Source organism: Phalangium opilio, unplaced genomic scaffold (genome assembly GCF_054372755.1).
Source record: "Phalangium opilio isolate 3A_F unplaced genomic scaffold, DU_Popi_V2 ptg000013l_1, whole genome shotgun sequence".
In the NCBI taxonomy this organism is placed as follows: domain Eukaryota; kingdom Metazoa; phylum Arthropoda; class Arachnida; order Opiliones; family Phalangiidae; genus Phalangium; species Phalangium opilio.
The window spans coordinates 9,321,130-9,348,388 of NW_028324148.1; the positions used below are offsets into that span (position 1 = coordinate 9,321,130).

Sequence of the window (27,259 nt, forward strand, 5' to 3'; positions counted from 1 at the left end):
GGCGGTATGTCCGCAATTGGTCGCTTTGACATTGCCAATAACGGTTTATGATCCGTTTCCAGAACGACAGATTTTCCATATATATAATTGTGGAATTTCGTGCATCCAAAGACTAGTCCGAGGCTCTCTTTCTCAATTTGAGCGTACCTTGTTTCAGCATCTGTTAGGGCTCGAGAAGCGTAAGCTACGGGTTTCCATTGATCCTTGTGCTCTTGTAGCAATACGGCCCCTAGACCATAGTTTGAGGCGTCTGTCGATACTTTCGTGTTCTTCGACGGATCATAGAACTGAAGAACCGGTTTGCTTACCAATACCTGTTGTATATACTTCCACTCTTCGTCATGCTCTTCTGACCATTGTGGTTCGAGATCTTGCTTGAGATATGTTCTTAAGTGAATTGTGTGTGAAGACAAATGTGGAACGTATCTTCCTAGAAAGTTTACTACCCCCAAGGCTCTCTGTACATCGGCTCTTGAACGTGGAGTTGGCATCTTTGCAATCGCTTCTACTTTACTCGGGTCTGGTTTCATACCTTCCCTTGAGATCAGCTCGCCCATATACCTGACCTGGTTTGTACGGAATACGCATTTCTCAGGATTTAACGTCGCGTTTGCCTTTGAAAGGCGTCGCAAAGCTTCGTGGAGGTTAGCATCATGTTCGGCAAGTGTTTTACCCCATACCAACACATCATCGTGAAGAGGTCGTATGCCCTCAGCTGAATCGAAAACGCGACTAAAAGCGTTGAAAAAGATCTCCGGTGCTGACGCTATCCCAAACGGCATTCTCTTAAAACAATACCTGCCAAAAGGTTGTATCTCCTCTTTTGTAGGAATAGGAAAATGTTCACGACGAATATTTTCATTCAACCGCTGCGGATCCAGGCAAATTCGTATTCTCCCCTGGCCTGTCTGGTTCGGCTTCTTGCCTTTCTCAATTAGTACCAGAGGGCTCACCCAGTCCGTAGGTTCATCTACCTTCCGTATAATACCGATCTGTTCCATAGAGGCTAGCTCCTGTTGTAGTCTATCCTTCATGGCAAAGGGGATCCTGCGAGGTGGAGATATTACCGGTATGGCATCTTCCTTTAGCTTAATACTGCATTTGGTCTCCAAACAACCAATTCCATTGAATATGGTGGGATACTGTGTAATCATTGCCTGCTTGAATGTTTCATCCCCCTCGGAACTGTCGTTAGTGGAGACTGCTCCTATTTCAGCTGATTTGGGACCTGCCTGTGTGTCCACGAGACCTAGAGATTCACTCGATCTCAGGCCAAGAATTGGTTTCTTATCATCTGGGCCGATGACCAATTTCGTGAGTATTTTGGCACTCCCAACCTGCACAGTCATCCTAACATAACCGTATATGGGTATTTCCTCTCCCATATAACCAGTAACTGTTTTATCGTATGGTTTTAAGTTAGGTTTGTCTTGCAAGTTGTGGTAATAGCGTAGTGGTAAAAGATTCGTCTGTGCTCCAGTATCCACCTTGAATGGAACCTCCAACTTGGCCATGTACTATCCAGTCTCGGGATGTAGGAGTGTCTATGTTATAAACATTCAAAGAATGTACCTCAGACATGTCAAAGACGTAGTCTTCACTGTCGCTGTTTCCCGTTTCCAGTACGTTTACCTTCTGTTTTGCTAGTCGGCAAGCCTTGGCAAAATGGTTATTACCGTTACATTTTAGGCATTTTTGTCCATATGCAGGACATTTCAGACGTTCGTGAGTTCCGCAACATCGATAGCAGTTTTTAATCATATTGCTTGACGATCTGGAGGATGCAGCCTCCGTTTTGGCCGGATATTTCTTATAGGTGTTTCCCGTTGACCGCGTTCCTTTACTATGTGTTAACGAATCTACTTGTTCTTTGTGGGTCTCATGTGTTTTGACATTGTCACCCCATGTTTGTAGTTGCATAGCTAAAGTTTCCGCTGCTTGACAAATAGTTATTGCCTTTGTCAGCGTTAAATCACCATCTGTCTCCGCCATCATACGTTTACGTAATTTGGGATCCTTAATTCCCGTTACGAGTTGATCTCTAATCATGTTGTCTGTTTCCTTAAACTGACAGCTTTTGGCTTTGAGTCTTAAGTCCGTGACGTATTGCTCAACCGATTCGCCCTCGAGCTGCATGCGCCAACGAAATACTTGTCTTTCATGTACCTCATTCTTTTTGGGGCTGCAATAGGCTTCAAACTTGAGAATCGTATTAGCGTAAGTCTTGGGCTCAGCAGTGGTGAATTCAAAGGTATTAAACACATCTATGGCTGCCTGCCCCGCCACGTGTAATAGTAAGGATAATTTCTTAGCATCAGACCTTGCAGTTGAAGGCGCAGTAGCTTCTTCGTAGAGTGTAAACCGTTGGTGAAATAATCGCCAATTGTGATCAGCGTTACCAGTTAGGCTTAGCTCTTGAGGTGAAGATAATCCCGACATCCTCCCTTTTATTGACACAACGTGAAATCGGACGTAGATATAGACAATTCTGGCACCATGTATCGTTTTCTACTGTTGGTAGGGTAGTGTTAATTAATCACTTAAATAATGGGCAGCAGTTGTAACAAAACTTCTTTATTGTTCTGCCTCGTACTTGCTACTGCGTTCTAGAGAGTTCTGCCTTGCTCTTGTCTTTTTACAGTACAGTGTCGCCCTCTTGGTAACAACAGTATAGGCGGGAAGTTCAAACATGCTATTGATACAAGTTGAACACCCAAAGTTTTACTCTCCTAACATATTTCTCGGCCCAAACTAAAGTTTGCCACGGAAACCTGGGTCTCCTTAAAAAAAATTCGCCCCCTCCATGCTCAGCCTAAAATTAGCCCCGCCTATGTTACTTCACTCTCCACCGCTGTGGTGCGCTGCTTCGAAAGTTCGTTCTCGTTCGTGGCCGAGATTTTAGAATTTTTTCTCTCAATTCACGCGAGCTCGGCTGGGAATGTAAAAGAGTTCATCGTCACAACTTTCAGTACTAGAGGCTATGGCTAAAAGCCGGATATTCTACAGGGCCGGTAGGCCCTTGTAGATATGACTTGATACTCTTTTGTAACGTTAAAGCAAAATTCACATGCTTTTACCAATTTTCCTATGGAGATTAACATGGGGTTTTTCGAGATATTTAACCACCTCTAACTGAAAAACTAGAGCGAAGTTACTTTTCGGAATACTCTTAATTTAACAATTAAGTATTCAGGCTGTGCGATCGGCTAGTCTAATCAGAAACAATTAAGTCTAAGTATGTTAATTTTAGTTAATTACGGAAGTACTTGTTTCGACCATCGTGATTGGACATAATAATAATGCTAGAGCTCTTCGAAAACTCAAAATAACCAAGTATCTATGGTGTAGTGGTTATCACGTCCGCTTTACACTCGGAAGGTCCCAGGTTCGAGCCCTGGTAGATACATGACTTGATTATCGTTATTGGACACAATAATAAGCTAGATCTCTTCGAAAACTCAGAATAACCAAGTATTCATTGTGTAGTGGTTATCACGTCCGCTTTACACGCGGAAGGTCCTGGGTTCGAGCCCTGGTAGATACATGTTTTGACCATCGTGATTGGACATAATAATAAGCTAGATCTCTTAGGAATCTCAGTATTACCAGGTATGTGTAGTGTAGTGGTTATCTCGTCCGCCTAACACGCGGAAGGTGCAACGTTCGGGCCCTGCTAGATGCATGTTTTGACCATCGTAATTGGACATAATAATAAGCGGTAAAGAAAACATAATTACTCAAAATTTAATTACATTAAGACTGAAGCGACAGATATTATATAAAAACGTCTTGGTTTGGACCAAGGCCGAAAAAACAAACGATATGTGTGAGGTTTATCAATTGAATGAAGTTTCAGATATTGAAATTTTTTCTAGTTATTTTTATACACTCAATCCTTAATCAATATTTAATTCAATCAACTGATTTTACTGTTAATCGACCTAGTCCCTCTAAATTAATTGAAAAAGTTACATATCTACGCTTTTTCAAGAACAATTACATTTTCCGAAAACATTTTATCATGAAATTAATTATTTTGAAGGGATTTCGTGTCGATGCTCACTAACTTGTGAGCATCTTGACCGACATAGTTTTAATTGTTGCTGGCTTGACAAATTTTCAAGTTTGCACCAAAAGAAGTTTAAATCTGTTTTAAGTTGTTGATAAGACTGTCGTTTAGAGTGAATGTCGTCTACTTAAGACAAAGCAACAAAGTTTATCCTGTGTGGTAAAGGGTAAAGATCACATAAACAGAAATACTTCTCAGACTTGTTATATTCATTTCCCGCGGAAATAATATGGTTAAACACATCATTCATTACTAGTTATGCCAAGAAGGTCACATTTAACTCCGACACCCCCTCCCTTCCTCTATTTTCCCAATATATGGCATTTTATAATCACCAGTGGTTTCAGTGTATGGGTCATCTGAGCCGTCGCAACACACTCTGCCAATATTACCATAGACTGAGTTATGACCAAGAAATTCCTAAGTACGGAAAAGGAAGTTCCAGTGCAACTTTACCATCAAAGAGGCGACAATAGAAATGTAGCATTTCGATATATGAAATTAAATGTATAAATTCGCGCAACACCCTTGTTTGGCATCCACGATCAAATATTTACATTTTCCATTCGAGTTATGCCAAAGTTCGCTTGCTTTTTTTAGACATCCAGTAGAACATTTCAAATATTCAATACTGTATCCTCAACATGATAAATTAATTTCACGATAAAATGTTTTCGGAAAATGTAATTGTTCTTGAAAAAGCGTAGATATGTAATTTTTTCAATTAATTTAGAGGGACTAGGTCGATTAACAGTAAAATCAGTTGATTGAATTAAATATTGATTAAGGATTGAGTGTATAAAAATAACTAGAAAAAATTTCAATATCTGAAACTTCATTCAATTGATAAACCTCACACATATCGTTTGTTTTTTCGGCCTTGGTCCAAACCAAGACGTTTTTATATAATAGGATCTTGATGTTGATTATCTTCTTGTGATAAAGTTTTAGTGCGATACGTTCCTAATGGTCTAGAAGCTAATTCGATAACAGAATGGTACTGCAATTGTAAGGGTGAAAACTTGACTAAAACACTTGCGCTCACATTAGTAGCGTTGGGTAATAAAATTAATTTCCTCATACCTAACTTGTATAAAATATTAATAAACCGCTTATAGAGTACACATTATTTCGAATGTGCATAATAATAATTGTCGTCATTACTTACGTATTTATAAATCAATTATGTGAACATTGTTGGTATTATTTGTCTTAGTTTTATATCTTCTTTATATAAGGGGAAAAAGACTATAGCATAGCAGTTCTTTGGTCAGCCCCTTGATTTCGCATCATCCGCAACACATTGGTTCCAGACGTATTAAACATACACATTGGTCTAAAAGAGGTGGAATTAGGATACATTTATGGGACGTTTTTCTTGGTGTTCCGTGGCAATAACAATCGAAACTTTTTCAGAATTGAGAGTCCAGATAAATTCCAAATTTCAGGAGGAGAAGACAGTCTCTTCCGAGGTTTGATCCACCTCCTTTGCCTATCTTTAGAATTAAAGGAACGAAATTTAAACCATCCTCAACTTCTAGATGATGGGAAATTTATTTTCTACGTGTAACTTAAAATGTAGGGATATCTCAGGTGGTCTTCAAAAGTTTTTTCGTGTATCGAAAACACGAAAAACAAGAAAGGAAATATGGTTAAGAAAAGATGCGTACTCGGTAGGTCGTATTGGGATCAAAAGTTTGGGTCAGTACTGAATAGCGCAACTCATTCTCGCGCTAAGCGTTTCTAATTTCGCATTGATAGGAAAAATATCGTAAGTTATTTCCTCAGAAGCTGTGAAATAAGACCGCGTTTTATTCCTTACTAAGAGTAAAAATATGGTAAAATATACCACCTGGAATTGAGAATTTTCTCGGAAAGAAAAGGCGAGATTTTTAGATACGTATGTTATATATGAGACAAGTAGTTCAATATAATGCAAGAAAATAAACATAACAATGCTGTCCATGTATGTGCGTGTGTTTGTTGTGGATCACAAACATAAAACACTTCGAGATGTCATGAATACTTCAAACCTGTCTGGGGATTGGTACAGTGCCTAATTGGGACTCTTGATTGTACAAAAGCCGAAAACATGCTATGCACCGTTACACGTATAGATTTTACGAAATAATTTTCGTGACTTGTTGCCCGGAATACGCAAGTAGAAACACGGTACCAGCGAAATTTTTTCTTTTTTAACAATGTTTTCCTAAATCCTATGCACTGTTGCTCATATTCTTTCAAACGCGTGAGCCGAAAATCTGAAGAAAAAGTATGACTGATCTGATCTTTTTAACAATGAATTTTTACAGTTTGAGCAAACGACAAGTTCTTACAGTGATATAAAAGCACAAAAATATCTAAATAACATAACAGCTCATAGTACTTTCCCTGCCTTGATGTTCTTTTACTTCAAAATAGTATTAGTGTAAAATATTAAAGCAGAATAAATCATAATACAGACTTTCTCTTCTAATGTACGTACGTCAAGCTTCATTGCTTTAGCCATATTTCCTGCAACGTTTTTGTTGATCGTCTGATTCAATCTATTAAGATTATCAGCCACGTCTTCAATACTTAAAAATTCCCACCTGAAAAATAAGGAAAGTTTAAACTTCCATCAATTACGTTACACGTATCTGGTAAATTCTTACGTTATGTTTTCCAAATAATGAAAAAGCATTTTCGTCAACATAATCATATCCATATCGTACACATTATACCGTGGATTTTCGAAAAGCATATTGGCTTCATCCTATTCAGTTTGAATTATTAAAACCGTTTATAAATCTCTTAGAGCATGTACGAGTACAGCAAGAGAATCATTAAGACATTTTCATCTCTGAGTTACGTATGTCACGCAGAGGTTCTGTTTTGACAGTGTCTGTCTGTCTGTTCTTTGTTACACCTCATGGGACCGCGTTCGCAGTATTAAGCAATATTGAGAAATATAAACGAAAGAGATATTGAAGAAAATTAAATAGTGATAAAACTGTGCTGAAACAATGAAAAGATCCCTGCACCAACGTAGATCCGCTAAGTAATAATCCACCAAACTAATATGTGACTGGACCGGATACATCCATCCCCAACTAAGAAACCATAAGTCTAATACTCTTACCCTACCTCAACCGTAATGCTGCGTGAAACGTAACGGAATTACAAATAAGACTGCATTGGTATTACTGTAACATAAGACGATTAGACTTAATGATTGTGAATTCGCCACGCTTATTTCTTTACGATAGATTAATTAGAAATAGAAAATCAGCGACTAAAAGCCCACAAATAAAAGTAATAGGTTGCTCACCTATACCATGAAGGAATATACTAACCTATCAAAAACATTAACATGTACAAAGATGGGCCAAGCCTCGCTTCGTGCCCTCTCCGCCGTAAAACGTTCTGAGATCCCATGTAGAGCGAAGTCTGTCATTTTCTTATCATTCAATCGCCAATTGAGCAATTATGTTATAAATTAAGTCCTTTTCTTAATTAATAACCAATATTCTTTGACTCTATCATTATTATACATCTTTGTTCGCATCAAAAATATCGTGACTTGGCGAGGGAAGGGATCGCGTTAAACCGCCCGCTCCTCCGCGTTTCATTGTTCATTCATATATGTAGGACAAAGGTCGGCCACTAGATCTACTAGTTCAGACGACGTAGAGAGAACTTGTTTACCTTCTGGCTTTGCGCACATAAGTTACTAGCAGCCTCAATGTCGCGTGGCTTCTAAGTTCAAATACATGATGCAATACGTTAGCGGTGACGGTTTTAATACCAACAGTAAGATCAAGAAAAACGACCTCTTATAGATCGCAAATAGAAGAAATGTATGTATTTCTGGTCATAAGAATTCATATTATTTGAATATTAGATACGCTTTTGACTAAGTTGGAAACCTGCGATGACCAAAATAGAGGTTCAGCGAAATTTTATTGCAAAACTGAGCCTTCTACTCCTTGAATATAAATTCTCTGACAGAAGGCCACATGTTTGCACCTGGACCTTGTTTTGCATTACTAAAAGACAAACAATCGAAGCAAGCTAGGGTCTTTATTACTTAAGACCCTATCCATTTTATGTCACACGCCCACTAGAGTCCATGCTGTACACGTACGGGTTTATAAGAGTCTCCAAATATTCGCAATAATAACCTTCTTTCACGGTGAAACTCACCTGATACATAGTTATCCTCATTGAGGTAGTATTAATCAAACTTGTTTGCCTCATTTTCCGAAGTAATACAGCGATACGGCCCAGAGAGTAATATTAAAATTATATTGCCGATTGACTCCTTTGTGGAGGAAATATACTGTATAGATCAATCAATTTTCGCTGGGAAAAGTGTGACCTAGCCATATGGACGTCAGGATTTCCATTCTCATTACATGTAGATGTGAAAGAAAAATGGAATATTTATGGTGTAGTAGAATATTAAATTAGAATTTCTTTTTTACCTCCTTTAACAATACAAATCATGTACCGAAAGCAAGAAACATTACGAAGTTGGACGAATAGAATTAATATTGGATTGTTGATCTTCAAATTGATAATCGAATCAAGCAGTCTCGCAAGAAAACACTCGTCTCACATTTCGAGACAAACATTAAACAAGAAAAAACCAGCAACACAAAAACAGTACTCTAGAGATATTCGCGGTTACCATGATTAACGTAACCGCTAACCCGTCGAGGAAAACCCAATTTTTTGTTCGTGCTTCTGTACATCGAAGAGAGATGGAAGTTTTAGTCCTGGTTATGATTTAGTATCTTGTTATAATGATAAAACCATGGAAGAAGAAGGGTATGGAATGGTGAGGTGAATAGGCAGACGGCTACGCGAAATGTAGGGTCACGTGGGAAAACTCTCCTCTCCTCTCGGCACGAGCTGTAACGCGATTACTGCTCTGTGCAATATTGGCGCGCAAGCAGAGAGAGGGATACACTGTTTAGATCCGCTCTCTACCGCCTCTGCTACTGCGCGCCTGCGCGGAAGCTTTCAACGTTGGTGATAAACTCGGGAAGGAGGGAATGAAAAGGGGGAAGTTACGATTTTTCAACGCGCTCTCTTTAACACTATAGGACCCTTCCATACCCTTCTTCTTCCATGATAAAACAGGTTTAAAAAACTTACTAAATTGACCTAAATGCTGCTTTAAATTTTAAGTGATTTACAAATGATTTACAAAATGCGAATTGAATTATATCGGCATTACTCAAAATTTTAACAATATTTCAGCTAATCAAAGAAAGAAAATCGGAACGAGCTAGAAATTTATTAAAGATTCATTAACGGCGTTATAAAACGAGCTTATTTTCGAAATTATAATAAATATTTTATCTATTTATGATTTCGGTGGATTTCTCAACAGTGGTTTAGTCGAAAGGTCCGACATTTTAATTTTAACCCCCTAGACCCAGCGAGCCTATTAAATACCTTTTATTATATAACCAAGATATAAATTCTTCCGCAAGATCCTACTTTTAAGTTTATGCGTGAAGTCAGATGGGATGGTTGCAATACCCCATCCCCTTTAATTTACGCAGAAAGGCATAGAAAATGGCTTCTTAAGATTCCAAGTAGAAGAACTATACGAATTAAGAATATTACTATATCAGATACGCTTTTGTCAACGTTTAGACTAAATCGTAAACCTGCTAGGACCAAATTAGAGGTTCGCCGAGATATCGTTGCAAAACTGGCCCTTCTTTTATTAAAATTGTCTCCGAACCTGGGTTAGGTAACTTACTACGTTTTGCAAATAAAACGCTAAAAAACCGACAAACGAAGCAAGGATCTTTTTTACTGATCTACTTCAACTTATTCCCCGAGAAACCCTATTCACTTGGCACACTTGGAAATCCGCTGAAAACTAGATCCCATGCTGTACACGTACGAGTTTTATAACAATTTCATGTACTTACAATCATAACTTTTTTCCTTTAGACTTGCATTGAACATGCTAATCTCAATGTGGTAGTATTAACCGAACTTGTTACCCACATTTTCCAAAGTTATTCAGTGAAACGGTCCAGAGAGTTAGAGCAAGTCTAGGGTTGTGAAAATTATATTATTGGTTGGCTCTATTTTGGAGGATTATACTGTAAGGCTTTAATCAATTTTGTGTGAGCTAACCATATGTATAAATAGTTTTCCACTTTCACTTAAAGAGTTACTGCCATAATTTTCGTCATCCACAAACTTAAAATACGAAAAAAATCCTTGAAAAATCTAGTTTATTATGATATGTTTACTTATGCATTTGGTTTCTTAGAAATTTATAAAATTGCAATCAAAGTTTTGTGTTTGGAAAAAGCCTAGTAAGGAGAAATTTTCACTCTAGATGTCGCTCACGTGACGCCTGTTAGTGTCTCCGCGCCGCGTTAAGCCTATTTTATTCAGATTCGCGCGGCATTAGTAGGCTCCGAGAGTCTAGGGCGCACGCGCTTGGCTTTTCCGCGAGATGCCGTGAGTGACGTAGCGAGGAGAAAAACCCGCCAAATATCTTCTCCGCAAATTTGCTTTTGCCCCCAAATTTCAAGTTTTCGAAGTGTTTTTTCTGTGTTTTGCCTCATATTTAAATATTTATTAAGCATATTTTTGGAATCAAAAGAGTTTAAACTCTCATAAAAGTAAGGTTTTCTTTAGATTTGAGATAATTTTTAAAACAGTTCACTATTCCTTTAACATGGAATTGAAAATTATTGAGTTTTTTTTTGCTATCATTGAATGCGAAAATCATTTTTTTTCTCTCCTTAGTTTACAACAAAATTCCCTTGCCGCATCAGCAAGAAACAGATTATGAAGTTGATCGAATAGAGTTTTAAGCTAGAGTTTAAAAAGGGATACTCTCAATCTTTACCGACTAGTATGGCGGCAGTTTTAGGTAGAAAAATGCGCATAAAAATATGTTTGATACCAAAAATCTCGACTAAAAGCGCTTAAAATTAAGAAAAGTACGTTCGATTATTTGAAATTCAAACCAACCGCGAAATACCGGCTATCTTGTTTCCCCCGTTGTGACATCGTAAATGGGACATTGTTTCCTTTTTTCATTGGCTATTTGAAAATAGGAGAATGTAGGTAACTCTAGACGACTGTATAGTAGTTATTCACATTCACTGGGAAGCGGCGCATAATAGAGAAGAATTTTTTAAACATAATTTTGATTTTTCATGTTTATCATCCTTTGTTCTCTTAACTCTTGGTTACGTTGTAGAGTAAGGATGATAGCGATTTGTCAAAATTGTTACAAATCCAACACACCACATTTTTATGCTATTTTGGCAAAGGCTTGGGTTCCATGTATAATAATGGTATGGCTTCATTTTAGCCTAATGGCCCTAATCTAAGCTTTAACATACTTTTTTATAATTAAACATTGTAAAGCAATTGCTTTGAACACCAAAATTACAGTGAAATAATTTATATTCCTTAATTATATATACATATATATAATTGGCGAAAATGCAAAATAGTATGAAAACTACTTTTAGGTGTAAATCTACTGTATCTCCAAAAAAGTATGAAGAGGGTAGCGGGAGTTTCCCTCGTGTTTTTGCTGAACGACTGTAGATAGGGCAGTGATCGGAGCGGCACCGAAAACTAATACTTTTAAAAATTATTTATATTATATATATGTATATATATATATATATATATATATATTAATTGATAGTTTCAATAACTTTAACTTAACTATTTTTAAATAATTTTTAAAAGTATATATTTAAAAAATGAAAGCTTTTCATTAGTAGCCAAAAGATCTATCCCTTTAAATTTCGTACATAATGCAGGATTTACCTTAACTGACTTCGAATGGTTTTCATTTCAAATGACTTCTGAATCACGATAAATACATATTGGATAATGTGTATACAGATTATTGTCTGAATCATCCAGTCTCGCGAGAAAACGCTAGTCTGAAAAATAAGTTAATCGTGTAAAGCCTTTCTCACTAACTCTTTTCTCTCAAGAATGAAGCCTTCCGTTTCAAGATTTAATGTATAACCCTTAAAACTTTAAAACGTAAATGTACTTTTCACGATCAATGTCTTGCTTTTAGAAACAATCAATACACAAGAACAAAACAGTACTCTAGCTTTCTCCGTGAATACCATGATTAACGGTAGAACTCACACCCGTCGCTGTGGACCCACTTTCTTTATGGTTCTGTGCATCGGATAGAGAAAGAGTTTTAGTTCCGGTTATGATTTAGAAAGCCGTTATAATGGTGCAACAGGTTCAAAAAAAAACTTTATTTATTGAATCAAAACACTGCTTTAATTTTTAGGTGATTTGCGAAGATAAGAATTGAATTATTACACTGAATTTGACCTAAATTTCATCCAGTCAAAAAAGGGTGAGGGCTAAATTTTTTTTAAGATTCATTAACGGCGTTATAAAACGTGCTTAGTTTCGAAAGTATAATATAGAGTTAAACTATATATGATTTCGTTGGATTTTTCAACAATGGTTTAGTACAGATCTTTAACATATTTTATACCTATTCGCTTCTGAGAAACCCTCACATTAATTGAGACAGATGATCTGGGTCTGATGGCTTACTATATTACCACTTGTCTCTCAGATTTTTTGTCAAAAATGAATTTCAATATGCTCTCATGTTTTTTTCGAAAAATTATCTGTGTCTAATGGCTTATCTTAATTGTAAAATGTGGATAGGAGCATACATTTTAAAATGCCCTTCGAAGCATGTAATAGTGCCTGATTTGCATTGTTTATTTCATTTTTGTGACCGCTAACACACAAGTGAAAAGCAAACTTCGAAAATATTGTGCACTAAAAACAGTGCTGATTTGGTTCTGATAACCTATTCGATAAAAGAATTATCAAGTCCTTTCTCGTTAGTTTTAATATAACCGTGACGGGAATATCGTATTTTACTAAAAATTATGATTCCATTCGGAAAAACTGCACCATGAAGGGTGCTGCAGAATCCTGGTACTCATGTGGCTTATACGACCAGCACTTTCTATTGCAAAATAATTTATTATAACAAACTGCACTTCGTAAAGTTCGTACCATCAAATATGAGCAACTTATGAATCTTACTTTTTGACAATTAAAGCAATATCCAGGGTTTTTAGCCAACTCAATGACCAGTGAAAACATTGAGAGTATTATTCCAATAAGGTAAACCAAGAAAACTGAGGAGAGAAATCCAAAACTCGTTGCTTTTGGTCCATTAATATGATTGTCTTTTTCCGTATGAAGTACTTCTCGAAATCGAAACAAAACCACTTTCCGTCTGGGTTCGTTTTGTCGAGTTTCAATAAATCTACAGATGCTATGATATAACAGTGTCAATTAAATTTATTCAAAGGTCCTAAAGTGATAGATTTAAAGTACTTTCAAGAAAAACACAAAGTTTGGATATCAATTATTTAACCGGTATACACGCTGTATTGACATTACTATACGATCTTCTCATACATGCTTTAAAAGCACTCTTACCCAGAACCCGGCCCTATCCAAATTTGGAAATTTTATCGGACCGGGTCGGGTTGGGCTTTTCAATTTTTGGTAATTAAGGTGCCGGGCCGCGCTTTAGTTTTTTCTATAAAATTCGGGCCGGGCCAGACTTGGTTTTCTCCTTTAATTCAAAATTAAAATGAATTATAATTTAATTGAAAATAAGCTTTAAAAAAAATTGAGACGTTGTGACAAACTATTGCTAAAAGAAATCTACAGTATAATACACGACCATGAGTGAATCATATACTAGCTCCCTATAAGTTACTCAGCCACACTGGCCTAATGTATCCAGCATTTTCTTCCCGCCAAAAAAAGTGTTACCTATATGCGACCCCCAGTGAGAGAAAATAACACTACTCTCGGCGCTTACGTATTTCCGGTAAAAAACGGAAAATGGTATAAACCAATGAAACTTCGAACTGAAAGGTAGTTAGTATAAGCAGACGACGTTTTAGAAATGTTGTGATTGTTTGCGGACGGTTCAGTCGTATTTTATCTTTGAAATTAAGCTACTCATTTAAATTCAGAGCGTTGCCAAGGGAATATGAATTTTTATTCCGTAGGCAACGTTCAGAGGCTATTTATGGTGAGAGAACCAAACTTTATCAAAGAATAGGAGCTAAACAACAACTTAGTAGTCATCTCGAAAACCTTATCGAACTTTTTAATAATGCGTCTAAAGAACTAATAGAACTTAAAGAAAGACCCAACCCATTTTTGATCGAAGACTGCCAACCCATTTTTAATCGAAGACTGTTGTGAAACCTAAATTATTTTTAAATAAGGAAAAGAAACCAAAACCTCCAAAGCCGTTAATACCATTTGGAACTATCGTCACTTCAAGTTCACGATATATTAATTTCAAAGCCATAAGAGAGGGCGCCGTCTATTATCACTCTCACCCGCCTCCCCTCCTCTCGACTATTCGGAAGAAAATGCTGGATACATTAGGCCAGTGCGACTGAGTAACTTATAGGGAGCTAGTACATGATTCACTCATGACACGACGCTAAAGTAAATATTAATTCAATTCATTGATGATACGTTAAAAAATAACAACTGCACAGTCACAACATGCAAAGGGCAGTCGGGCCAGGCTTAGTCAATTCATGCAATGGGCCAGGCCAGGCTTAGTCAATTCATGCAATGGGTCAGGCCAGGCTTAGTCAATTCATGCAATGGGTCAGGCCAGGCTTAGTCAATTCATGCAATGGGCCAGGCCAGGCTTAGTCAATTAATGCAATGGGCCAGGCCAGGCTTAGTCAATTCATGCAATGGGCCAGGCCAGGCTTAGTCAATTCATGCAATGGGCCAGGCCAGGCTTAGTCAATTCATGCAATGGGCCAGGCCAGGCTTAGTCAATTCATGCAATGGGCCAGGCCAGGCAAGGCTTAGTCAATTCATGCAATGGGCCAGGCCAGGCAAGGCTTAGTCAATTCATGCAATGGGCCAGGCCTAGTCAATTCATGCAATGGGCCAGGCCAGGCTTAGTCAATTCATGCAATGGGCCAGGCCAGGCTTAGTCAATTCATGCAATGGGCCAGGCCAGGCTTAGTCAATTCATGCAATGGGCCAGGCCAGGCTTAGTCAATTCATGCAATGGGCCAGGCCAGGCTTAGTCAATTCATGCAATGGGCCAGGCCAGGCTTAGTCAATTCATGCAATGGGCCAGGCCAGGCTTAGTCAATTCATGCAATGGGCCAGGCCAGGCTTAGTCAATTCATGCAATGGGCCAGGCCAGGCTTAGTCAATTCATGCAATGGGCCAGGCCAGGCTTAGTCAATTCATGCAATGGGCCAGGCCAGGCTTAGTCAATTCATGCAATGGGCCAGGCCAGGCTTAGTCAATTCATGCAATGGGCCAGGCCAGGCTTAGTCAATTCATGCAATGGGCCAGGCCAGGCTTAGTCAATTCATGCAATGGGCCAGGCCTACAATTTTATACTTGGACCCGGGCTGGCTCGATCGGGCCTGAAAGATTCCGCCTGAACAGGTATTTGCTCTAAATCTCGACAATGTGAAAATTGTTACATTTAAACACTAATCTTTGCACAGAAATACTGATAGTGATTAGTCCTGGGCCTTTTATACCTCCAAACCAAATTTCAGGGAATTTTATGACGTCACATGCCAAAAAAGCTAAAGATCTTACAGATATTTAAGGTTTTCAAGGACATTTAATGGTAGTTTCATGTTGAATATTAAATGTGCTGCTGTCATTTCGAATTCTGTTTGTCCAATGTGTATTACCCTTTCCGATTTAATCAATTGATGGTAAAACGAATTGATAACACTGTCAATAAATTGAACTTGCTGAAATAAAACACTTTGTCCTTTCATAAAGAAAGGATTGATGTTTTTGTCATTAAAATCATCGTAATAATATCCATTTAAAGCCATTCTACTTCGCAGCTGCTTGTACGCCTTGTCTGACATCTGTATTTAATTGAGATTTGAAATTTTGATAAAATTTTATTGTTTGATAATGTTTAGATGATTTATGACCCGCTTACATTGATCATTTTGTGTAGCTTTCCGTTTTTCGAGATCATCGGCACAATATTGGGATTTCTTATTAAATCTTCAATAGAGTTGATCAACTCTGATTTGGAAATTAGAACTTCGCTTTTCACCGTACCATGGTATGATTTTATGAGAATAAACGTGGCCAGAATCCACGATCCAAGCAAAATCCTCGTTGGTAGTCTTCGCCCCAAAACGGCAAGATTACCTGCAATTAGGATGTTACAGTTGTTTCAAGGCCATTTTGATATAAATGAGAAAGGCTTGTGTGAAGGGAGTTGTTACTCATCATTTCCTAAACGCACTTAACAGTCGGGGTCGAGTATACCAGGTTAAAGAATAAGTTTTTTGGTTTGAATAACTTTTACAATGTATATTGAAAAAAAATTAAATACTTAACAGTTTAATAAAAGATTCGATGAAAAGAGCCACATCATCCGAAACAAACTGGTAAAACATATTCTATTATCCTTTAAGCGAGTGGTACTTGAGATGAAAAGAGAAGTGACGGATACAACAACAAGGGCTAGTAAAGTATAAATGTAAATAGTAGAATTCATTCCTAGTAGGTTCATAGATGTTGATGCCAAGTCGTTGTTGACACGAGATATTGTACTGATTATCCTGTGCCCAGATATTAATATTGGTGGTGAGATGTCATACATCGTGACTACACTCGGAATGACGTAATAGAACATCATAAATATATCCAATATCTGGAAGTTTAAAAAAATTATTTGACCATTCCTTAAATCTCAAAATGATTCATATGACCAGGCTCAACGGAATCAGACCATTATTGACTTAGTACACTTTTGAAGGCAAATGCCTTACTCTTCTGTGTTCGCTCGTCTTATTTAAATTGAATTTTATAACTATGAATGCTAAATCCAAAAAATGAAACCTTATAACCAAACCTACCTATACCATAATTAAGGACCATCGTTTTTCACATCCCGATTGTACCGCTCTTTAGGGACCTGCTGTAACGGTACAGCGCGTTTAAGAGAACCGCTGTATAGGGAACTACCCCAAACGAGAATGGTTCTTATTTTTGAAAGCGAATTTTAAGTCATTGGAACATATGTTAATTAATAATAAAAAGAATTACTGGGCTTAAGTATTTCACTATCGAATACGTGGAATAGAGTGCGAGATCTGAGAAGCACTTTCTGCCTGAAAATCGCAATACTACAGGAAATATCCCTATGCTTAATTTCGTACTATCCGTAATTATATACTGTTAGACGATATTTAATAAGTGCAGATAGAATAATCATTTGGCACATTTCATAGGTCTTAGTTAAGAATTCGGTTTTCCCCGTCAAATGTATTCTATCATTCTAAGACGTATCTGATCTCTTCCACACTGTATTTTAACAGTTTTCAACAGTCGTCGAGTTCTTATGGTGATAGAGAAAATACCACAAAATCGCAATAGTATAACACCATGAGTGAATCATGTACTAGCTCCCTATAAGTTACTCAGTCGCACTGGCCTAATGTATCCAGCATTTTCTTCCGAATAGTCGAGAGGAGGGGAGGCGGGTGAGAGTGATAATAGACGGCGCCCTCTCTTATGGCTTTGAAATTAATATATCGTGAACTTGAAGTGACGATAGTTCCAAATGGTATTAACGGCTTTGGAGGTTTTGGTTTCTTTTCCTTATTTAAAAATAATTTAGGTTTCACAACAGTCTTCGATTAAAAATGGGTTGGGTCTTTCTTTAAGTTCTATTAGTTCTTTAGACGCATTATTAAAAAGTTCGATAAGGTTTTCGAGATGACTACTAAGTTGTTGTTTAGCTCCTATTCTTTGATAAAGTTTGGTTCTCTCACCATAAATAGCCTCTGAACGTTGCCTACGGAATAAAAATTCATATTCCCTTGGCAACGCTCTGAATTTAAATGAGTAGCTTAATTTCAAAGATAAAATACGACTGAACCGTCCGCAAACAATCACAACATTTCTAAAACGTCGTCTGCTTATACTAACTACCTTTCAGTTCGAAGTTTCATTGGTTTATACCATTTTCCGTTTTTTACCGGAAATACGTAAGCGCCGAGAGTAGTGTTATTTTCTCTCACTGGGGGTCGCATATAGGTAACACTTTTTTTGGCGGGAAGAAAATGCTGGATACATTAGGCCAGTGTGGCTGAGTAACTTATAGGGAGCTAGTATATGATTCACTCATGATAACACTTTATAGTTCCCTCCTTTCCACGGTGTTCTATTTTGAACCTTTATCAATTTATTCATTTTGAAAGTTTTCGAAATTGATTGTGATCCTTAAATTCAAATCTGCCGTAACGAATAATCTGGCTTTTCGGGAAACCGCTATTTAGGGAACCGCGGTTATGAGGATCGCTATTATGGGGTCCACACATATAAGTGCCGCTCATATGAAAATAAATATTAAGCCCGATTGCATTGAAAAGAGAAACAGAATCACAATAGCATAACAATTCATAGTTCCATTCCTGCCCCGATACTCTTTTATATAAATGATAATGATAATTTTGAAAGATATCGAAATTAAGTGTGATCCTATTGCGAGAATACAAATCTGAGGTTTCAAAGTAGAATAAATCATGATTCCTGACTTGCACTACTAAAATACATACGTCGAGCTTTATTGCTAGCGCCATATTTTTGGGAATGCTTTGGTTGATCGTCTGATTCAATCTTTTAAGATTAGCATTTACGTTTTCAATAGTTAACAATTCCCATCTGAAAAATATGGAACGTTTAAACTTTCAGGAATTGTCTTACAACTATCTTGTAAATTCTTACGTTATGTTTTTCATATAATACAACAACAGTTTCGTCAACATAATCAAATCCATATCGTACACGTCGTACCGTGGGTTTCGCAAAAGCTTAATGACCGCTTCCTATTCAGTATGATTTATTAGAACCGTTTACAAGTCTCGAAGAATATATACGAGTACAGCAAGGGTATCAGTAAGATCTTTTACCTCTCTGCGTGACAAAACTGAGAGGTTCAGTTTCGATCGAAGCAGCCTGTGTCTGTCTGTTGTGGTAACAAGAGTCCGACGCCGCAGATAGTACGCCGGCGTGCAGCCACATTTCTAGTTTTTAACCCCGCCGCCGCCGAACGTACTTTTAAACAGCGCGCCGCCCCGCCGCGACGCCGAAATATCACCGGCGTACGCCGACTTGCCAAAATATCACCGGCGTACGCCGACTTGCCAAAATATCACCGGCGTACGCCGACTTGCCAACCAGTCTTGGAAATAGCACAGGTCCACAGGTCCCAAACCCGTTTATAAATTGCTCGGACCAGTTTTGTTATTCTAAATCCGGGGGTTACTGGTCCTTGGGACCAGTTTATTAATTGAGAACTTTCAAGAAAATTGAAGAGGGACCAGTTTAAAAATTCTAGTCATAATAAATATGTACTCCACGGATCTAGACTCCAAGCCTTGTCTGGTTCTCATTTTTGCCTTCCTTGCTACAACTATGTAAAAGCGCGTGTTGGTAATTTTGGGCTTTTTCGCTCGAAAAATCGAAGGAGCCATTTTTAGCATGGCCGCTATAGGAGGAACACAGTTATTTAGCCAGAAGTTTGAAATTACTGGTTCAAATCTCTTAAATTTTTAAAAAAAAATGTGCAAAACAACGTTTGCTATTTTTTGGAAATTTTCAAAACATTTCTTTTTATAGTTTTTTTTATAAATATTAGAACGAAAATTAGCCCTAATTAAAGGGCTTGGTCTTCGAACGGTTTAAAAGTCTCTTCCGTTTCACTTGATCGAATCTCTTGAAATTTTAGTGAGAGGCATATTGAAGGGTTTTAAATTATGATGACAAGTTTCAAAGTTTTCAAACGAACAATTCACTTCCAAGAAATTCATTAAAATTTTGTTTGTGCATAATCCTACAACCTATTTAGTCGCTTAGGAAAATTTTAGGAAAAGAACTATTCGTTTCAAAACTTTGAAATTATGCACGATAATTTAAAACCTTTCAATATGCCTCTCACTAAAATTTCAAGAGATTCAAACCAGTGAAACTGAAGGAAACAAATTTAAACTGTTTCAGACTAAGCCATTAAATTATGGTTAATGTTCTTACAAAAAGCTAGGGAAGAGAAACATTTTAAATTTCGCACAAAAATACCAAACATTGTTTTGCAAATCACATTAAAATTTCCAGAGATTTCAACCAGTATTTTCGGACATGGACTGATCTTGTGAACACCATTACTTCACAACTGAGAACTACATACGACATTAATCACTCGTTGTGAACTTACACGCCTCTAACGCCACCGCCGCCAATAAAATTGTATGCAACGCCGCCGCCGGTTTATAGAACGGCGCGCCGTCGCCAATATGCCTAAACTGTGCAAACGCCGCCGCCGGTTTATAGAACGGCGCGCCGTCGCCAATATGCCTAAACTGTGCAAACGCCGCCGCCAACAACTTTTTGGCGGTGTCGGACTCTAGTGGTAACACCCCAGATTTCATTACGGAGCAAACGTGTTCTGACCCTTTTTGTATATAACCCGGGCCACGTAACTTATTACGCTTTGCAAACGAAACTTTGTCGGAGTGTTAAGAAAAGACAGACAAACGCAGCATCTTTCTTACTTATCTCCCAATATTTAAACTAGACCTCAGCATTATCTATCCATTATCCATAGTCGATAATTAGGTATCGTTCCTTTCAACCGAATTCCCAATGGACCGAAATCCCATTCGACCGAAAATCCCGCAATGGTTTTAGATTTCCAGCCCAATGGCTATATTCCCGATGGACCGAAATCCCTATCGTCCGAATATGCCCCTAAAAATACATCAATATAACTTGAAACACTGTAGCCGTCAGCAATTCGGTGGTGTAGTGGATACGATGTTGGACTGCGAAGCGATAGGTTGTTGGTTCGAATCTCCGAAAGGTATGTTAATAATATTAAAAGTAAATATTTCGTGATACTAATTAAAACGCTCACTTTCATTCCTTTCAAGGCAAGAGATATATAGAATTAGTAAACAAATTGCGCTTAAAATGAAGTACAGTCTTAATGGTAGTTCCATCAATGTCTTTAAGTTTTAAATTAAAATTATAATATTTTGGTTTCGGGTGGGTAAGGTTAGGGTTAGGTAAGGTTAGGTAAGGTAAGGTTAGGTTAGGTTAGGTTAGGTTAGGTTTGGTTCCGATAATTCGTTGACACCTTTTCCAAAATATGCTCCTTTTAATTAGCTTTCACCTTTTCCAAAATATTCTCCCTTCAAATAGCTACCACCTTTTCCAAAACATTCTCCCTTTAATTAGCTGCCACCTTTTCGAAAAGATTTTCCTATTAATTAGCTGACACCTTTTCCAAAATATTCTCCTATTAATTAGCTGCAACCTTTTCCAAAACATTCTCCTACTAATTAGCTGCCACATTTTCCAAAACATTCTCCTATTAATTAGCTGCCACCTTTTCCAAAATATTCTCCCATTATTTAGCTGCAACCTTTTCCAAAACATTCTCCTACTAATTAGCTGCCACATTTTCCAAAACATTCTCCTACTAATTACTGCCACATTTTCCAAAATATTCTCCTTTTAATTAGCTGCCACATTTTCCAAAATATTCTCCTTTTAATTAGCTGCCACCTTTTCCAAAATATTCTCCTATTAATTAGCTGCCACCTTTTCCAAAATATTCTCCAATTAATTATCTGACATCTTTTCCAAAATATTTCTATTATTGCTAATAAATTGTTCGTGGTAAGAGGCGGGCTTTTAATACTCATATAAATAATCTTTTTACCTCCAAAAAAGTTTGGGTTAGGTTAGGTTAGGTTAGGTTAGGTTTGGTTAGGTTAGGTTACGTTTGGTTAGGTTAGGTTACGTTTGGTTAGGTTAGGTTACGTTTGGTTAGGTTAGGTTACGTTTGGTTAGGTTAGGTTACGTTTGGTTAGGTTAGGTTACGTTTGGTTAGGTTAGGTTAGGCTAGGGTAGGGTAGGTGAGGTTCGCCGTAATTAAAACGCTGTTAAAATAAGTGCAGTAATACATTTTCAACTCACATTTATTTTAACAATAATAAGTTGTGAAATTAAAAATATATTTAATGCAAAACCACACAGTATGTCTTCTTCCAGTTCAATAGAATTTCGGTCCAATGGGACTATAATAAAATCGCACCTTTGGCTACGTTCGGTCGAATGGGACACCGCAAAAAAAAGCCGTTCTGTCGAATGGGAATTCGGTTCAATGGGACCAAAGCGATAATTATCCACAGAACTTACACGTTAAATCGTATTATATCCACAACTTTGTTTATAAATAAGCGGTTGTAACTGCGCTTGCGAGATTTCTAAACTCGCTCCACGTGGCCATAAAAGCCTTGGCTAAGACTAAAATTAAACTACTCCCGCTCCTTAGGTGCATTCATACTTTTACTAAACTAACTAAATAATAATTAAATACCGACTTGTATTTATTACAACTAAAGAAATTAAATAATAATTACTGATGAAGATGAAGTCTAATATCAGGGTCAAAGCAGGCCTACGCTCGAGCGACCCACTACATCTTCGTAGTAGAGAGAGACTGACCTATAATGATAAGCAGTCGACCCTTTTATGGTTGGAGAAAGGTCAAAGGTAACACAGGATGTTAGTCCTCTATATAAACCCTACACCCCTAGAGTAGAAACTCGGGAGGTCCCTTAACTATTACGGAAGGTTACACGGTTATACACCAATTTGTGGATAATGGATAGAAAATACCGAACTCTAAGTTAAACCCCGGGGGACCCTTTCCAGTTTCAACACGCTAAATTCAGCTTCAAAATTGATCCCATGCTGTACACGTGCTAGTTTATAAAAATTTCATGTATTTGCAATCAGAACTTTTTTGGTTTTGAACTTACATTGAGCATGCTCATCCTCAATGAGGTAGTATTCACCGAACTAGTTTGCGACATTTTCCAAAGTTATCCAGTGATACGACTGACGAAGAGAGTAAAAGAGCTAGGGTTGGAAAAATTATATTTTTGATTAGATCCTTTTTGCAGAAATTATACTGTATGGCTTTAATCAATTTTGTCTGGGAAAAGTATGACCTAACCATATGGACAAATTGCTTTCCGCTTTCACTAACCATAGAGTTTAAAATAATTGAGCTTTATTGCTTTCGTCTGAAATCCTTCCTTACCAATAAAATTGTTAAACCGGAACAGCAATAAACAGATTACGAAGTTGATCGAATGGACTTTTTAAGTTTAAATTACATATATATAATGTACAATTTACCTTAATTGACTTCAAATGGTTTTAGTTTCAGCAAATGGCTTCTAAATCACGAAAAATATAGATTAGATAATCGTAAATACTCGTCTGAGAGTACCCTATCTCGCCGCAACTCTTTTCTCTAGAGATTGAAGTCGACAACCGAAAACTCAACGAAGTACACGTACTTTTCATGATAGATATTACACATTTAAGACATTTGTTATGCAGGAACAAAACAAACCGAGTAACATGTTGGTAAACCATAATATTACCTCTCCCGGTCGCGACGAGAACTAACTACCTATTTATTTAACTGAATATGCAACTGTTGCTATTTTTAGATAAGCATGTGTATAATTTAAAATAATGAATTTTTCAAGCGTTATTAAGACTTCTATTGGAAACTCGATTGGACTGTAAACACTTTCCTCTCCTTACACCTGACGAATATTGTAAATTGTTGTTCATACTTACACGGCAACTAGTTTTGAAGCTCTTTTCATTACCAATTGGAAACGGTTTCAACAGCCTGAATTCCAGGGTTAAGACACTTCTATTAAGGCTGTCTGCTAAAACAATTGAAAATAAACTTTAGACTAATCTCATCGCAGTTTAAATAACCCCGAAAACCTAGAACTAAAACTAGATGCGTTTTTAATGGCTGAAGTCATCCAGATTAATGCTAATTATCGCTAAACTCTCGAAAAGAGATCATGCACCAATAAATGGAGGCTATTGCAGTGCTGCATGAAACGTATATCCAAAGAGTTCTCATATCGGTCATGATTCTACGTTCTTTTGAAGGACGTAAAACAGTTCATTTTAATGTGTAATCAACTTTCGGCTCGCTCTGAAACAATAATAGCTCTTCACACAAGACACGTAACGAAGGAAAATTTAGTCCAAGTTGTCTCTGCTCGGGCCTTGGGTGTCTTTAATATTCGATCAAGTAAAGGAATGATATTAGACATAACATATAATTGAATGTAGCTATAGTTTATATAAAAATGTAATAAAGCTAAATTAAATCGTGAAAACTAAAACCCGCATTTGAATTATTAAAATCAAAAGATGTTATTGGAATATCGAAATAAAACAGAGCTTAATTGCTACAAAACTAATAAAAGAACCGAAATGCCGAATCATATTTAATTATTTTCATTTAGCATTTTGGAAAAAGAAAATATTACGGTTTTGTAAGTTCTTCAAATACCAGCACAAGGTAAAAAACGGGGAGTATGAACCAATTAGTTGAGGCTAGACGTTTTTCGTAAAACTAGCCGAGCGACGCGTGTATATTAAACTTGACGATGATAATGGAGTAGAAGCCAATATTGCAGATTGGTGTCTATGTGGTGTTGTTGGAAGCCAAAAAGAACTGTTTGGTGTTGATGAACAGTACAAGGTGGTGGTGTTTGTTGGAAGCTAATATTAGCAGGTTTAAGTGTTAATGAGATTGACTATAGTGAATGTAAGAATTGGCGGTTAGCTATGTAACGTAATGATATAGAATTTTCACAATATATGTGAACTATAAACGTGGTCCGGAAATCCGAACACGTTTGCTCCGATTTGGGAACTGCAAACGTGGTAACAGACACAAACACCTAAAAAGAGACAGACAAGTGCAGTTTAATAAACAGTAGTCTAACGTTTTCCAATTAACAGTAGCACGCTAACCCGTAGACAATAGTATTATTTCAGTCTATTTTAATTAAACCCCCTGGACGAAACGAACCATTTAAATACCTTTTCTTATTTACCCAAGATATAAATTCTGTCGCAAGACCCTACTTTTTACTCCATGTGGCTATTTAATAACCAACGGAGTAATGCGCTGATAGTCATTTAGTTATTTAGTGCATTGCACCGTTTGCACGCGATGCCATGTATATTGGAATCTCAAACGGGACTGTTAAAAGTGACAACTTTGGTAGTTCAAAAATCGTTTCTCGAGGACGGTTTTGAAGTTTAGTATAAAACTCGAGTTGTGAAATGTATCTTGTACAAGTGTGGAATAATTTTTGAAGTCGTCCTAGAAATGAATAGTTTCGCACTTTTTTTCCCTGACTTGCCTTAGTTTTACACCAGAACCAGTTTTCCTACACATATAGGCCTAGGGTTGGTACTGGTAATTGTGAACACTATTTACAAATCTTTGAATAACTTCCGTGGCGCTAACGTTAGACACCTGAAACTTTCAGGACATGAAATATGATTCTTTAGACACAAATCGCTATGTTTTCAACTTTTTTAACTCTTTTAAATTTATATATCCTATTTCCAAAACCCCTTACAGGACCCCAAATGTGAACAATCGCTGGTAAATGTAAACACCCTGACCCTAAATAGTGAACGCGGGACCCAAATGTGAACACCAATGCTATTCAAAAGGGAGGAATAAAAAAAGGCCCTTGGAAAAAAGCTACCAATACGTAGGGCCTAAATTTATGCACCTGGATTAAAGTTTAAGCAGATTTGATAAGTGATAATAGGATAATATAATTAAAAACAATACCTGAGTCAAAATGCTCAATAATTTGTTGAGAAGTCACATTTTATTCAGCTCCTAGCATAATAGCTGACTCGCGATCCCGCCCAATAATTAGTGGTAGCTACGGCCCTCTTACGGCTAAATTGAAAACTTTACTAAAGGCGCGAAATTTGAGTCTCTTTGGGGTCAATGATGTATTTTAAAGTTAATATTATCCGAAAGTAGCTTGTTTACACCACTGTTACGTTTAATCTTTTAGTAAAATAGCTTAAAAAGGATTCGAATTAACCTTGAAACGTCGTGTTCACATTTGCAATTTTTACTTGGTTTTTTCCAACTCTAGTTTTGAATCGAATTCCGAAACGAAACCAGAGGTTTTAATATCAATTTTAGGGTATATCAAAAAACGTGATCTATCTAATGGTTAAAGGTTTGTTATCGTGGGATTATTGTAACTCTAGCTAAAGCTTATTCCCGGATGGTATTGTACAAAGAACAAAGAAACACCTAAAATTGGCATCAATTCTTAAGTTGATCAGTCCGACTTGGTGCGTATATTGCTCCATATCTTTCATCCACGTATTCCTACAATATTCTAACCATTTTTATCGTAATCCTCGATATTCAATCTACAAATTGAGCCCTTTTAAAAGGAATTTGAGCCGCCCAAAAGTTTGTTACAAAATTTTAAAGAAAAAGTGTTCAAATTTAGAATCGTTCACAATTACCGGTACCAACCCTACATGTATAGAAAACCTTCCCACACTTAGAGGTGATTCGGCGTGGTAGTGTTTCTTTCGAAATTAAATAGACATCTAAAACACCTTCAATAGACCATGTAAGTTGATGTATTTAATTTTTCAGCCAATCAAAGAAAGAAATGGGAAAGTGTTAAAAACTGATAAATTGAACTTAGTTTCGAAAGTACAGTACACGGTTAAATTATAGATGATTTCGTCGGATTTCTCAACAATGGTTTAATATAGAACTCATCGTGTTTTATACCCTTTGCCTTCTGAGAAACCCTCATGTTCTTTGCAACAAATGATTTGTGCCTGAAGGCTTATCCCAGCTGTTTCTCATAGTTCGTTGAGATATTCCCAAGCCTGATCACAGTACCTGCTTTGAATTGTTTATATCATTTTTGTGACCTCTATCACACCCATCACAGTAAATTATTACTCGAAAGGTTTTGGTTTAAAAAAGTTGTTAGTAAACAATTTAAAGTTCTTTTAGGATATAAATTCATTTTTCAAAACACATTCAAATCACAACTAAAATTTGAATTCTCAAATTCTTGAATGAACTCACGGGGGACGTATAAATTGGTACATTTTACAACGCGCTTTGTTTTGTTTGTTGTACTTAGTAAGGAAAAAATGGTTTGTTCCGAAAAGAAAGTTTTATAAACT

At 37.0% G+C, this 27,259-nt stretch overlaps 1 protein-coding gene, 1 long non-coding RNA gene and 1 other non-coding gene across 3 annotated transcripts; 2 read left to right on the forward strand and 1 right to left on the reverse strand.

Moving 5' to 3' along the window:
• Positions 1 to 3,333: 3,333 nt before the first annotated feature.
• On the forward strand, positions 3,334 to 3,406 carry TRNAV-UAC (transfer RNA valine (anticodon UAC)). The gene has a single exon. It is a non-coding gene; the product is annotated as a tRNA-Val (tRNA).
• Positions 3,407 to 15,663: 12,257 nt separating this feature from the next.
• Positions 15,664 to 18,934, reverse strand: LOC149708855 (uncharacterized). The gene is made up of 5 exons (XM_089863068.1): positions 18,893 to 18,934; positions 18,724 to 18,829; positions 16,499 to 16,814; positions 16,089 to 16,306; positions 15,664 to 16,011 (listed from the first exon to the last, which is right to left on the reverse strand). The coding sequence occupies exons 1-5, from the start codon at positions 18,931 to 18,933 to the stop codon at positions 15,724 to 15,726; spliced, it is 969 nt and encodes a 322-aa protein (XP_089719194.1). The 5' UTR covers position 18,934; the 3' UTR covers positions 15,664 to 15,723.
• Positions 18,935 to 26,421: 7,487 nt separating this feature from the next.
• LOC149708856 (uncharacterized) lies at positions 26,422 to 27,194 on the forward strand. The gene is made up of 3 exons (XR_016380035.1): positions 26,422 to 26,685; positions 26,796 to 27,017; positions 27,084 to 27,194. It is a non-coding gene; the product is annotated as an uncharacterized LOC149708856 (long non-coding RNA).
• Positions 27,195 to 27,259: the final 65 nt, after the last annotated feature.